General features: G+C 49.7%; 1 protein-coding gene across 2 annotated transcripts in view; it reads right to left on the reverse strand.

Annotated features, from left to right (window-relative positions):
- Positions 1-2,321: 2,321 nt before the first annotated feature.
- Positions 2,322-15,070, reverse strand: part of EHD1 (EH domain containing 1) — a 32,952-nt gene continuing 20,203 nt past the window's right edge. For both annotated transcript variants that reach the window (XM_083417166.1, XM_083417167.1), the window contains exons 4-6: positions 7,662-8,074; positions 6,552-6,716; positions 2,322-4,225 (exon numbers count right to left, since the gene is read on the reverse strand). In XM_083417166.1, the coding sequence (XP_083273292.1) occupies positions 3,701-4,225; positions 6,552-6,716; positions 7,662-8,074 (1,103 nt within the window). In that variant the 3' untranslated portion in view covers positions 2,322-3,700. The remainder of the gene's footprint in view (positions 4,226-6,551; positions 6,717-7,661; positions 8,075-15,070) is intronic.

Below are 15,070 nucleotides of genomic sequence, written 5' to 3' on the forward strand. Positions count from 1 at the left end.
CTGGGCCTTGCGGGTCTCCACCCACCCACCCCCTCCTCGCTTGCTCCGGGCTGTTTCCTGGCCCCTGGGACTAGCTGTAAGCAAGAATGTTGGCATGAACCCAGGGCAAAGATAAGCTGGAATGCTTGGACTGCAGGAAACCCTTTTCTAAATGGGGATGGGAAGGAATGCCTCATCGAGCCGCACACCGGCATTCCTGGGGGTGACTGCACCAGACGGGAATCAGACCAGCTTCCAATCATAAAGTCCTTTAAGGGCACAAGAGAGACTTCCGTCTCTCTCTCTCTCTCTCTCTCTGTCGCTCTCTCTCTGGGCAGCCAGCGTCACTTTTCCCAGCACACTATCTCCAGTGAGTTAATGGGGTAATTTGCTCCCCCCCCAATAAGGACACACCCCTTTCTCCATAATCTCTGCATTTGCATTTCTAGCCCCCCCCCCTTTTCCCTGGCCTGCTCCTCCTTTTGAGAGCTACCAGTGTAAAACTCCCCCTCCTCCACCCCACATCTAACTTAGTGGCTGTGCTTAGATGCAACACCTAAGCTGCTGTGTGGGTTTTTTTGTGCTACATCGATTCCTCTCCCACCTTACGCAAGAGCAGAAGCCCCCCCCCCCCCCCGTTTTCAAATGAGAATCCTATTGTGCAAACCAGGAAAAACTACTTTATTTTAAAATACGGCTTGTCTGAACGACCCACCTCCAAACCACAGTTTCCTGTTCTGGCTGGCACAAAGCCAATCCTATTTTAAATCGACTAAGCTGGATAGCTCGGTTGGTTAGAACATGGTGCTGATAACGCCAAGTTTGCAAATTTGATCCCCGTATAGGTTGGCTGCGTATTCCTGCATTGCAGTGAGTTGCGCGGCTAGAAGATGACACTCAGGATTCCTTCAAAAAATAATCTATGATTCTAACTACAGCTTGTCCTGATTTTGCTAAAACAGCAACTGGTGGTTTGTTGGGAACAGATACTTCCAATCACTTCCTTCTGGCTGAAGATGGAAGGGAAAATACTACCTGCTTATGAATGGCTATTCCTAGCCTTGAGCTTTTTGAGCCACCTCAAGTCAGCAATAAGAACATGGGCAGAACCGTGCAGGATCAGGCCCATCTAGTCCAGCATCCTCTTCTCACAGTTGCAAACCAGATGCCTATTATGGGAAACCTGCAAGCAGGACCTGAGCACAAGAGCCCTCTGCCCTCCTGCGGTTTCCAGCAAATGGTATTCATAAAGCATTGCTGCCTCCGACAATGGAAACAAGAGCATAAGCCATCTTGGCTAGTAGCCATCGATAGCCCTTTCCTTTCCAGGAACATGTCCAATCCTCTTTTAAAGCCATCCAAGATGGTGGCCATCCCTGCCTCCTGTGGGAGGGAGTTCCACAGGTTAACTCTTTGCTGCGTAAAGAAGGAATTTCTTTTATCTGCCCTGAATCTTCCAACATTTCGCTTCATGGGATGGGCCATATGTTTTAGTGCTACGAGAGAGGGAGGAAAACCTTTCCTCTATTCGCTTTCTCCTGGCCACCTTCACTTTCAGGGTGAAGATTCCGAATATCTGCAGCATTTCCATGACAACAGGGAAAACCATCACATTAACTGAAATAGCATTCTTTTTTGGAGATAAAAACCCACGAACCGGGCAGGTGCGTTTTTGACTTGTTATTTATATCATACAATCCTCAATCAAACAGAGCCCGGAGTTTTCTGCATTGGCAATACGCACAAACACCCTGATACCTAACATGCAAGCTTCCTTGCCCTCAGAATTCAATTGTTGGCATGGATGCATAGGGGGACAGGACGGCTGGCTACATAAACCCCATCACATGGGAATCCCTTGCAGACGACCAGTGCCTGGAGACGGACATCCGGGTCGTGCATCCACAGCAGTGGCCAGAGGAGGAATGACCGGTGGGAGGAGCGCAGAAGAGAAGAAACACCTGGTGCATCTGCAGCAGCACAACCTTCATCTGCCCTAGCTGCAATGAAACATGTCTCTCCCATATCGGTCTCTACAGCCCTGGCAGGAGCTGCAGAGGCACACTCCTCTACTGTGTCTTGTGGAGCCTCAGGCTAAGCAGGACTTGCATTGAATGGTCAGGGGTGGGTTCTGTGTTCAGTAATCTTCCCCACTGAAAGCACTACACCTTTCCAGGTTCATTCAGGTTGAAGTTTCTGGCTTTGCTGTGTAGCCAACGACAGCCCATCTTTTTGGCACTGGAGCAGCACAGGGTTATTAAACTTTTAAAATATTGTGTGTGTGTGTGTGTGTGTGTGTGTGTGTGTGTGTGTTTTGGGGGGGAATGAACAAGCAGCTACAGATCTCCAAAAATCAATTTTAATGCAAGGGATGCAGGTGGAACATTCAACAGCTCCCTCCGCTTCTGACACCAAGCTGCACTTTTGACCCCCCCCCCCCGAGGTCTTAGCAGGATCTAATCCCAATAAGCAGCTCTGGACAGACTCAGCCAATCATGTTCCATCTACAGGGTTAAGATACTGGCCCATCTTCCTTCAACCTTCTGGCAGAGGGCAGGGTGGGCGAAATCATTTATCCCTCCAACCCAAACACACACAGAGAGGTTGAAGTCATTTTTGGGGGTGGGGGTAGGGGGAGGCTGTAATGCCAACCCCCAACTATATCTCCTTTCTTCCTTGGCAGGCCTGGAGGGTAACAAAGACCACCATAAACCTCCCTTCTCTTCAGACACAACGTACAACCTTAAAATCATCAAATCCTTTTCCATGCGCAAGTCCTGGGTTTTCTGAGCCAAACAGACCGCAGGGTCTAGCTCATCCCTGGAGACCTCCACGCCCACCGTGGAGCCCACCCCTGCCAGAAAATCAGTGCAATATGGAGAACCTGCCCCTCCTTTCCACTCAATGCCACCCCCCATCACCTCCCTATCAATTTCTTGCCCAGTGCCTGCATGGCGTGGGGGGGGTGTGTGTGTGAAGGGGAGATGCATTTGGTGCAGCGTTAACCCTTTGCCACCGGGATGTGAGCAGCTGGTCCCATTAAATCCCATTATAGCACCACTTTGTAAAGGCACAGGGTGGGTGGGTGGAGGGGGAAGTGATGTCAAAAAAAACCACCACCTCCTCTTAGGCAAAGCAGGAAGTGATGCGTCAGTCTGAGATGTCAAAACAGGTGGTGGTGCATGTTCTCAGAAAGTGACTGTGATGGCGTGGGGGGGGGGCAGTGAGGAGGTCACCCTAAGGTTGCCAAGGCTGGGTAGTGTCACCCAAGAAGTGGGGGCTGGCCCCACAATGACCCAGAGGCCCTGAACCAGGACCCAAACACCACTGGACCTTACAGACACCCTCTCGAATGTCGACTGGGAAAACTACCTGCGGGAGTGAAAAGCTCCGAGGTGTGGGCCTCAGCCCAGGTGAGCCCCTCGTCAGACAGGTGCTGGGACTGGCACCACCCCTGGCACCCACCCTTGCGGGCTCTCGTCTAGAGGATACCGACAGGAGATCCCTCCCTAGCACCACACAAGACGACTGCCTCAAAGATAGCAGATGTATTAAAACATTTCTTTAAAAAACGAAATCATCTGTGGGTTTGGGGGTGGCGTCTTTTGTTCTCGTGGGGCGGGGGAGTTCAAAGTCGAGTTCCTGAGGGCAGGCGGCCCACCCAAGGCTGGGCAGAGTCAAGAGGCGGGGGCCCCTCCCGCTCGACAGGGAGGGGGCATCATCATTCGTGCCTGCGCTTGGAGGGCGGCACCAGGTGGGAGGGCAGTTCGGCGGGCAGCTCGTGCCCCTCCAGCTTGACCTTGATGAGGTGGTTGGCAAGGGCAAACTCCTCGTCGTCCAGCAGCCCGTCCTTGTCCACGTCCGCCAGCTTCCAGATCTTGCCCAGGACGGTGTTGGGCAGCTTGGACTTGACCATCTCCTTCTTGGCGCTGGCGCCCGTGATCTTGCCGTTGACGGGCGAGAGGGTGTAGAAGATCTCGTCGTACGTGGGCTTGTCCTTGCTCACCACCCACTCCAGGTCGTCGATGCCCTCGCCCGCCCCCTCGCCGTAGCCGTGGCCGAAGGGCCCGTTCATGGTGCCCTCGAAGGCCCCGCCCTTCACCACCTGCGTGGGCATCTGAGCCTCCTCCTGCCGCACCATCACCATCAGGCGCGCAATGTCGTTGGCCAGCATGTCGTCCACCGCGTCCAGCAGCTTCAACTTCAGCGGCTGGAACTTGCTGAAGTCCTGCGTAAGCAGCTGCTCCTGGGGGGACAACAAGGTGGGCATGTGAAGAGCATGAAGTAAAGTCCAGCATTCCGTTCTTGTTGCATATACCGTATTTTTTGCTCTATAAGACTCACTTTTTTCCTCCTAAAAAGGGGAAATGTGTGTGCGTCTTATGGAGCGAATGCAGGCTGCGCAGCTATCCCAGAAGCCAGAACAGCAAGAGGGATTGCTGCTTTCACTGTGCAGCGATCCCTCTTGCTGTTATGGCTTCTGAGATTCAGAATATATTTTTTCTTGTTTTCCTCCTCCAAAAACTAGGTGCGTCTTGTGGTCTGGTGCGTCTTATAGAGCGAAAAATACGGTAATTTTTATTACATTTTCTGTTTTACAATTTAAAGTACAGTGGACGCTCGGGTTGTGAATGTGTTCCGTGCGGGAGGCACATTCGCAACCCACAGCATTTGCAACCCGCAGCACTGTGTCTGCGCATGCACCAAAACCCTGAAGTAACTGCTTCCGGTACTTCCGGGTTTCGGTGTGTACGTAACCTGAAAGAAGGGTCTGTAACCCGAGGTATGACTGTACTCATTTTTTACATCCTTAAAATATAAATGACTTCTCTTTCCATGTTTCATTTTACGTATCATAAATCCTTGCATATTTTACAAAAACTATACCATTCAGCATTCCATTATTACATCCACCATCTTATTTATACTGTTGAATTTATCTTAATGCTGCCTGCGCTTTCAGCTGTACGCAGTTATTTCCCATATATTCAATAAACGTTTTCCAGTCATCTCTAAACGTATGTTCTTCTTGTTTCCTTATTCTATATGTTAAGTCTGCAAGTTGTGCATATTCTGTCAACTTAAGTTGCCATTCTTCTTTGGTTGGGACCTCGTTTTCCATTTTTGGGCTGACAAAACACAGGCCACAGTAGTGGCATACATAAATAACCTTTTTTTGACACCTGGGAATTTCAGTCTGAATTATCCCCAAAAGAAAGGACTCTGTTTTTTGGGGGAAAGTACTTTTAAACATTTGTGTTCAATTCATTATGGATCATTTCCCAATACTCTTTTACCCTTTTACAAGTCCAACACATATGAAAGAACGTTCCCTCAACCTCTTTGCATCTCCAGCACTTATCTGATTCAGTCTTAAACATCTTTGCAAGCCTACTCAGAGTTAAATACCACCTGTAAATCATTTTTAAGTAGTTCTCCTTCAAAGAATAACATGCTGCGAACTGCAAATCACTTTTCCAGAGTTTTTCCGCCCAGTATTCTGTTCTCAATAGTGGCCAAACGTCCCTAAGAACCTGGGAGTTCAGAAAGACTGCCTCTGGATCTGGAGGTTCCATTGGGAATGTTAACAAGCAGCCTGGATGCTGCTGGGTCCCCACTAGTCCAGCCTCCTGGTCTCACTGTGGCTGACCTTTATGGGAAACTTGCCGTGTTCAAATATATAAAAGGATGTCACATGGAGGAGGGAGAAAGGTTGTTTTCTGCTGCTCCAGAGAAGTGGACACGGAGCAATGGATCCAAACTACAAGAAAGAAGATTCCACCTAAACATTAGGAAGAACTTCCTGACAGGAAGAGCTGTTTGACAGTGGAATTTGCTGCCAAGGAGTGTGGTGGAGTCTCCTTCTTTGGAGGTCTTTAAGCAGAGGCTTGACAACCATATGTCAGGAGTGCTCTGATGGTGTTTCCTGCTTGGCAGGGGGTTGGACTCGATGGCCCTTGTGGTCTCTTCCAACTCTATGATTCTATTCTATTCTAAGAGCAACACTCTCCCCTCCCGTGGTTTCCTGCGACTGGTCTTCAGAACCATTGCCGCCTCTTGACTGCAGGGGAAGAGGAGCCACCTGCAGGATCAGTCCAAAGGGCCTGAGCACAACAGCACCACTCTCCCCACTTGCCGTCCCCATAGCAACTGGTGCTCAGAGGCAGGAGGTCTGTGGTCCTTAAGATGGCAGGCAAAAATCACAACTGACATTATAAGGAGAGTCCAGCCACCAATTTTCAGCACCTGATGTACCACCAGCTAAACATCGCGATGTATCACAGTGTCTGAAACAAGGCTGGAGCCATGTAGAGGCATTGGCTGGCTTCACGGTTTTCCCCGCGTGATTCTTTCCAGGGCCTGCTCTTGTGATTCGCGGGGTGGGGGTGGGGAGAGAGTTAACAGGAGCTGCAGGAATCGAGAGAAGCATCGTTTGGCTTCCCGTACATTGTGATTTTTGCAACACACACAAACATGCGGCAAGACTCCAGGACCTCCTTGCTCTCCAGGCAAGCCCAAGTCCCGCCCGCTCCTGCCCCAAACGCACTACACAGGTCAACATCCCTCCATACCTGCATTTTCCTGAGGTTGGGGAAATCCCCCGGCGAGATCTGGTGCTCCCTCTCGATCTTCAGGTAGATCTCCCCCAGGTTGCTCACCAGCTCCTTCTTCTTGCTCTCCTTCCCGAAGACGTTGGGCATCTCCTTCTTCAAGGAGCTGATGATGTAGGCATGGACCTGCAAGGGGGGTGGGGAGAAGAGGCTGAGAACTCAGAAACTGCAGGTGACACAAGCGGCTGCAAAAATAAATAAATGATGGGCGAGACGAGGCCTAGTGTGGGGAGCCTGTCTCCCTCCAGATATTGCTGGACTACAAATCCCATCACCCCTGGCTTTTGGGTCGGGTGTCCTGGGGCTGATGGGGGTTAAGAGTCCAGCATATCTGGAGGGAGACAGGCTCCCCACACCTGGGCTAGATAACTGGTCTTCAACAGAAGGACAGCCCTGCCCATGCCATTCCAACACCAAGGGCCCCCCTTTTGCCCTTGGAAATGGGTCCCATCCTGCTACAGAGGAGTCCCAGCTCTTGAGAAGTTGAAGACCACTGCCCTAAACAAGACATTGGATGAGGGTGAACCAATGGGCCCTCTGCCCTTGAATAAATTAAAATAAAATGCTGCTCATCTGACTGGGTGGCCCCAGCCACTCTGGGCAGCTTCCAACAAAATATAAAAACACCTGAGATCATCAAATGTTAAAAAGCTTCCCAATACAGGGCTGCCTAAAAGTCAGATAGTTGTTTCTTTCCTTGACATCTGACAGGAGGGCGTTCCAAATGGCGGGGCGCCACTACCGAGAAGGCCCTCTGCCTGGTTCCCTTTAACCTCACTTCTTGCAGTGAGGGAACTGCCAGAAGGCCCTCGGAGGTGGACCTCAGTGTCTGGGCTGGACAAGGGAGGTGGTGCCACTCCTTCAGGTATACAGGGCCGAGGCCGTTTAGGGTTTTAAAGGTCAGCACCGACACTTTGAATTGTGCTAAGAAACATACTGAAAGCTTTCTCCCCTGCAATCCGGGGAGCCACCTGGGATGGGCATCCTTCCTCCATCACTGGGCAGCCAGAACACACCTCCCCGGCCTTGAAGGACAGGAAAAAGCCCCCCCCCCCAGGGACGGGCACCCACCTTGGCCAGCCTGGCCCGCTTGATGAGGTCGTTGAGCTTTCTTAAGGCGGCGTTTCGCGGGAGAGACTGGATGTCCTTGAAGAGGTCTTGCTCCTCCGCCTCGAAGAGCTTCCGGTTGTCTGGGATGAGGAGCGGGTGGGACCAGAAGGAGCCAATGTAGACACGCACCACCTCGGGCGTGTTGATGATCTTGCCCAGCGACCACATGAGGGCACCGTAGACCCGCATCAGCTGCTGCGTCTCGATCTGGTCCGCCTTGTTCAGCACCACCCGGATCTTGTCCTCGTGGTTCTTCAGGGCCTTGATCACCTCGGAGAACTCGTCCGAGATGTCCAGCTTGTGGGCGTCAAAGAGGAGGATGATGCGGTCCACCCGCTCCGCAAACCACTCCAGGACCGCCGCAAAGTCATAACCTGGGGGGGGGGGGAGAGAAGGAAGGCAACATAGAATCAGAGAGTCGCAAGGGCCCCCAACCCCCTGCAATGCAGGAATACGCAGGCCACCCATATAGGGATTGAAACTGCGACCTTGGCATTATCAACACCAGCTGAGCTAACTGGTGATGCAAATTTTATTGAAACAACTACCAAGCATAAAGTGTTGTCTTCCAGGACTAATACATGTTTTGAGTCTTGCATGCAGTCATCAGCAGGGCAGCAAAACGGGCTTGGAAAATATTTTAGATTGCAGATTAAAGCGCACATCAATCTAGTGGTTCCCAGTTAGCTAAGTACTGCGGACCCCTGTTTTTCAGAAGCCAAGCTATGGACCTTCTGCTTCCGAACCTTTCAATATCTGTATGGCAGGTTTTGTTATGTCAATGGTGCCATGGGTGGGTTACGTGGACCCCCTGCGGTCCACAGAGCACCAGTTGGGAAGCATGAAAGGGGAGGGTCTGGAGCTCATGGGCAGAGGACACCTGTCCTGCATGCAGAAGGCCCCCAGTTCAATCGCCAGGTACGAACACCCCCAGACTGACCCCCTGGAGAGCCACAGCTGTCAGTCAATGTAGACCCAGCCTCTCCTTCCCTCCTAGGTGTCCAAATTTATTTTAAGCTGTGTTTCCAAAAGCCTCATTTATTTTGTCCTGCCATTTCCTTAATCTAGGCTGCGTTTCAGAGACTTGTTCTTGCACGGACAGCCTTTTTATTTATTTTAATTGGCCTCGGTTTTTTAAACATGTACACGGTGCTTGTACTATTGGATTTTATAAACAGTTTTTGTGAGCTGTATGCTTTCTTGGACAGACTAACACCCCCCCCCCCCCAAAGCAGCCTGTTCATTCAAAAAGGACCAGCTGAAAAGCAAGGTGGGTTGCCATCCTGGGTGGATCCCAAGGGAGATCTGCAGCAGCGTACAATTCAGCGAGCTGATCCAAGTGGAGACAAGGCAGTAGAGGCAAGGCAGGCCCACCTTTAACCTTCCATGCTACAAGCTAAAATTTAAATTCCTGGCTGGAGATATAAAGGCAGCAGCGTGGCTTGCTATCTATTGGAAGGTATTGGAAGACACTAAATGCAGACCTGTTTTGAGATCTGGACATCACAACGCTGGGACTTAAGACCAATGGACCAACAGACAACCCGCATCCAAGACAGTCATGCAGACAAAAACCATCACCGCTTTTCAATCAGTCTGGCTTGGTTTTATTACATATGTAATATTGATGGAACATGGCTTATGGGCTCTGAGGACACATGGAGGTTTGTGGGATGATACTTTTGCTGAAAAACTTAAGGTTAAAAGTTAAATGTAGTTAGACATCTGGTTCTTCTCTCTCTCTCTCTCTCTCTCTCTCTGTGTGTGTGTGTGTGTGTGAAAACAGATTGTTGAATATTGACTGTTGCTTCTAAATGGTGCTTTAAAAAAAATAAAAAATAAAGGACCAAAGACATCTCTTCTTCGCCTCTGCCCCCAGGCCTATTCTTACCATTTTGGAGGACTCCCCAGAGCCACCACAATACCCCCGCCTGTGCACTGGGACAGCCAGTTCAGTTTCCCAGCACAGAGGGGTTAACAGGAAGCACAATGCTGCTTACAGGCAATTCTGCTCAATGGGGTTTCCCCCGTTTACATTTCCAAGCAGGGCCCCCCAACTTCCCTGCACTTGGACTCAAAACACACAGACTGTGTATAGAGCTGGAAACAAGATGGAGCCCAGTCTCTGCTGCATCCCATAAACTACACATGAGACAGCAAGCATATACTGTTTCCAGAGGAGCAGCTGTGATTAAGTTTGCTGCAGGGAAAACGTGGCAATGAGTGGCATTGCAGGCAGCGTTTGAAATTCGCCAGGCGCATTTTGCACCTGGCTATCGGCCACTTGGGACGTGGGTGGCGCTGTGGGTAAAAGCCTCAGCGCCTAGGGCTTGCCGATCAAAAGGTTGGCAGTTCGAATCCCCGTGGCGGGGTGCGCTCCCGTTGTTCGGTCCCAGCGCCTGCCAACCTAGCAGTTCATAAGCACTCCCGGGTGCAAGTAGATAAATAGGGACCGCTTACTAGCGGGAAGGTAAACGGCGTTCCGTGTGCGGCTCTGGCTCGCCAGAGCAGCGATGTCACGCTGGCCACGTGACCCGGAAGTGTCTCCGGACAGCCCCCGGCCTCTTAAGTGAGATGGGCGCACAACCCTAGAGTCTGTCAAGACTGGCCCGTACGGGCAGGGGTACCTTTACCTTTTTATCGGCCACTTGCGACCAAGCGAAGATGCCCAGGTGCCAGGATGCAACTTTCAAGCCATCTGCGCCCGAAATGGCAGCTAGGCATTCCACTTTGGCGACTGTAACCCTGGTTTAAGGAGCCATTTGGCGCCCAGCTTATATACCCGAGTTTCTAACACTGGTTGCAGGGGGTTGGACTAGATTAGCCTTTGGCTCCCTCCATCTCTACAGTCTTATGACAACCTCATCAACTAACCATTTAAACCAGTATTATCCTCAAGGGAATTGTTTTCAAACTATATAAAACCTTCACAACAATTGGCTACCCCTCCCCTTATCTCATTAAGACTAAAATAGGAGGAAGATTTTGGAGAAGAGCTAGGGGAACAACTTTTAGCTCTCTGTCTTGCTTGGAGGGGCAAGGCCTGCTCAGCATGCTGGCTCTCATAGAGTATGGGGGGTTCACAATGTACACACAATGTTCATGTGTACATGGAACCCTCATTGGAACGGAACCTCTTAATAAGATGCAATCGTACTGCATTCTAAGACAGAAATCTCAGCTGGCCAGGGGAGCTGGAGGAACACCCCCATCAAAAAAAACAACAAGCTGTCAATGCTCCTGCTTTACATGCGAGGAGGTCTGAGGCTGAGGGAAGGAGCAGTTGAAAGAAGTGGCTTCTGCATGGCTAATCACAAGAGTAACTTTTTTAAAAAAGGGAAGAGAAATGTTTTGTCAGCACTGAAGCATGCAGTCCCGTTCTACAGCTGAAGAACAGCAAAGCTCAGAAAGGCACAATCTGGCTATTGTGGGCTGGCTGAGTTTGCATTTCTCTAACTTCACAGATGGGCTGGTGATGTTGGGCTCCCCGCCTCAAGGGAATCGACAGTCACCAGCCAATCCATAGCGTTGCAGTGTTTCTCAAACCTGGGTCCCCAGCTGTTGCTGGACTACAACTCCCATCATCCTTAGCTAGGTATGGCCAGTGGTCAGGGATGATGGGAGTTGTAGTCCAACAACAGCTGGGGACCCAAAGTTTGAGACACTGCAAGAAATGCAAATGCGGCCAGCCCAGGACACTGACCAGAGGTTCCCCCAAATAGACATCAGACGAGCCCTGTCGGATCAGGCCAATGGTGGCCCATCAAGCCCAGAATCCTGTTCTAACAGCAGCCAAACCAGATGCCCCAGTGGGAAACTGGCAAACAGAACTCAAGAGCACAAGACTCTTCTCCCCTCCTGTGCTTTCCAGCAACTAGTATTCAGAAGCATTTACTGCCTCTGACCACAGAGGCACAGCATGGTAGTTAGTAGTCACCGATAGCCTTGACAGACCCTCCAAGTATTCCTATTTCCCAGGGACAGTCCCAGATTTACAGAAGCCATGACAGTTTCTGATTTGATCCAGATGTCCCGCTTTTCCTTAGGATGTCTCTATTCCCATCGGAGACATGTTGGAGGTTAGGGAGTTATCTGACCCGAGCCATCTGAAGGCAGCCCTGTATAGGGAAGCTTTTTTAAATGTTTAATGTTTTATTATGTTTTTATTCATGTTGGAAGCGGCCCAGAGTGGCTGCAGCAAGCCCAGTCAGATGGGTGAGGTATAAACAGCAACATTAATAAATAATAATAAAATAAAATAAAATAATAATAATAATAATAATAATAATAATAATAATAAATTGAATAGGATGTCCCACTGGAAGGACAGATCCTGAAGCTGAGGCTCCAATACTTTGGCCACCTCATGAGAAGAGAAGCTTCCCTGGAAAAGACCCTGATGTTGGGAAAGATGGAGGGCACAAGGAGAAGGGGACGACAGAGGACGAGATGGTTGGACAGTGTTCTCGAAGCTACCAGCATGAGTTTGACCAAACTGCGGGAGGCAGTGGAAGACAGAAGTGTCTGGCGTGCTCTGGTCCATGGGGTCACAAAGAGTCGGACATGACTAAACGACTAAACAACAACAACAACAAATTTTCATCAGAGAAATGCTGGAGGGTATGCCTTGATAACCTGGCTCAGCTGTTTGGGGGTGGTCAAGAGGCCTTTTTTTGCTGTTAAATGGGTCGGAAGCCATTTTCAACCTACTGAAAAAAAGAGACTAAGACCTGCTTCAGGTCCACCCTTGCAAGTCTGAGCACATCTAAAGAATTCCCCCCTCCCCTTGTTGGCTTGCCTGAACCTGCCTCTGGGTTTTAACCCAAAGCCCGGAATTGTCCCCTTGCTCTGGACTGGCTAGATGCTTGTGGCCCTGCTGTGCTCAGCTTGATCTCCTGCCCTGACAATCTTTTATCTGCTCATCTCATGCCAAAGTCAGCCAATTTACAGACAATGGGTTGAAAACAGGAAGTGGGGGGGGGGCTTTGGGAGGGAGAGATGAGCAGCTGCATTTGCAGAGCCTGTTCACACAAGGAGGAAGCCTGAACAAGAGAAGCTGTATCTCTCTCCCTGACCGCACAAAGCTGCCAGACATTTATTTTATTTATCTATACACCGATACTCATTTTAAAAAGTACCAGAGCGGTTTACAACAATTACTGCATCTCTATAAAGGCCAAACGATAAACCTAACAAAGTTAAAATCAGATATCAGCTAACGATTATGGAAAGATCCATTCATTCTTAATTGCCTGCATGAGCCTGACAGAACAGAAAAGTTTTCAGCAGGTGTTTAATACAGGAAACTGAAGGCGTCTTGCGGAATCTCTAGTGGCAGAGCATTCCACAACTCCACATTCCACAGACATTCCACATGGAGGTGGAATGAAGAGGAACGACACTGGAGCCAATGACAGTAAAGGCTTGTTTACTTGTTGTTCCTGTTGTCAAATGTGCCTCACCAACTCTGGAACCAGCTACCAACGCTTCTGTGGATGATCTCAGTGACCTCTTAGGTACTCTGGACCTAAATTGCTCAAGGCTTTGTAAATTAATACAAGGACCTTGAACCTGGCTCAGCAGCGGATGGGTAGCCAGTGCAGATGTTTTAACAAGGGCTTTGCATGTTGTCAGAAAGATGCCCCCATCAGCAGTCTGGCCACCACATTCCGCACCGTCTGGAGCTTCCAAGGGCAGCCCCACAGAGCGTGTTGCAGTAGTCTGGCCTTGAGGTTACCAGTGCGTGGATTACAGTGGGTCAGGAACGGTCGTAGCTGGAGAATCAGCCAAAGCTCATAAATCAGACAGGAAGCTCTCCTAGATGGTGTAGTGAGAGCCCCAGAATAGGGTGGGGAAGATCTGTAGTCCTCCATATACTGTTGCCCCAGCCAACATGGCCAGGGATGATGGGAGCTGTAGTCCAATTTCACCCAGGCGGTTCTGGATGAACCTGCCTGGGTGCCAAGATCCTTGGGTGAACCCCTTCTCGGTCCCATCAACACAAGAAGTAGGCCTGGTGGTGGTGGTGTCCGGCAGAGCCTTTTCTGTAGCTGCTCCCAGATTGAGGGATTCCCTCCCAAGGGAGGTTGGACTGGCTAAGAGTTTCCTGTTCAGAGGGGCCTTGTAGAACTAAGGTGCAGACGAGGCAAGACACTGGGCATCCTGTACTTTAATCACTGGTTCTACCTGTGTTATGATGTCTTAACTATTGTTTTTAGTTAAAGAAAGTTATATCCGAGTGGACATGTACATAATTGCACTGTAAGTTAACCATATTCCTGTGTGGGATTTGCTTCAATGGTTTATAATTCTGAATTTTAATTTGTTGTAACCCATCCTGGGGCCTGGGGGTAATAAAGTTAATAATAGTGATGTGAATTCGTAATGAGTGTCTGCTCTTCCGCTCATACCTAGCAGACATGGCTAAGCCTCTTTGCGAAGTTTTCAAATTTTACATTAGTGCATAGCTGTCAACTTTTCCCTTTTCTTGCAAGGAATCCTATTCAGAATAAGGGAATTACCCTTAAAAAAAAAAAAGGAGAACGTTGACAGCTATGCATTAGTGACCGGAAGTGGGGTGGAATTTTTTAACGTCCACTCAAAATTATTTTGGAGTAGAGCTTGCAGAAAATGACTTCTAGGAAGTACCTCATCTCAAACAAACTCACCACAGGAAAGAGGCATGCTGGTTGCTTGGAATTTACATAGTTTGCCTTTTCCAAGGACGGGTGAACAAGACAAACAGAAAGAGTACAGCGACTGATGGGGTCGGGGGGACAGACAGCAGTTCTTTGGGACCCCAGAGATTCTATAGCCTGGTGTCCAAACACCTCATTCGTCAGTCACAACCCCAATGTTGCTCACTAGCTAAAAAATCCTGAAAGGTCGGAGCAGCAAGGCTGCCTCATCTCACAGAAGTCACCTAGAAGGATACTTGCACATTTTACTTCCTAACCCTAAGACATACCGTATTTTTTGCTCTATAAGACTCACTTTTTCCCTCCTAAAAAGTAAGGGGAAACGTGTGTGCGTCTTATGGAGCGAATGCAGGCTGCGCAGCTATCCCAGAAGCCAGAACAGCAAGAGGGATTGCTGCTTTCACTGCACAGTGATCCCTCTTGCTGTTCTGGCTTCTGAGATTCAGAATATTTTTTTTCTTGTTTTCCTCCTCCAAAAACTAGGTGCGTCTTGTGGTCTGGTGCGTCTTATGGAGCAGAAAATACGGCACTTAAAGGAAAGTGTAAGAACATAAGGCGACACTGCTGGATCAGGCTGGTGGCCCATCTAGTCTATCATTCTGTCCTCGTGGTGGCCAGCTTGTGGGAAATCTGCAAGCAGGACCCTGGCACAAGACCCTCTGCCCTCTTGTG

The sequence above is a fragment of the Podarcis tiliguerta genome, assembly GCF_965153285.1.
Source record: "Podarcis tiliguerta genome assembly, chromosome: 16".
Classification (NCBI taxonomy): Eukaryota; Metazoa; Chordata; class Lepidosauria; order Squamata; family Lacertidae; genus Podarcis; species Podarcis tiliguerta.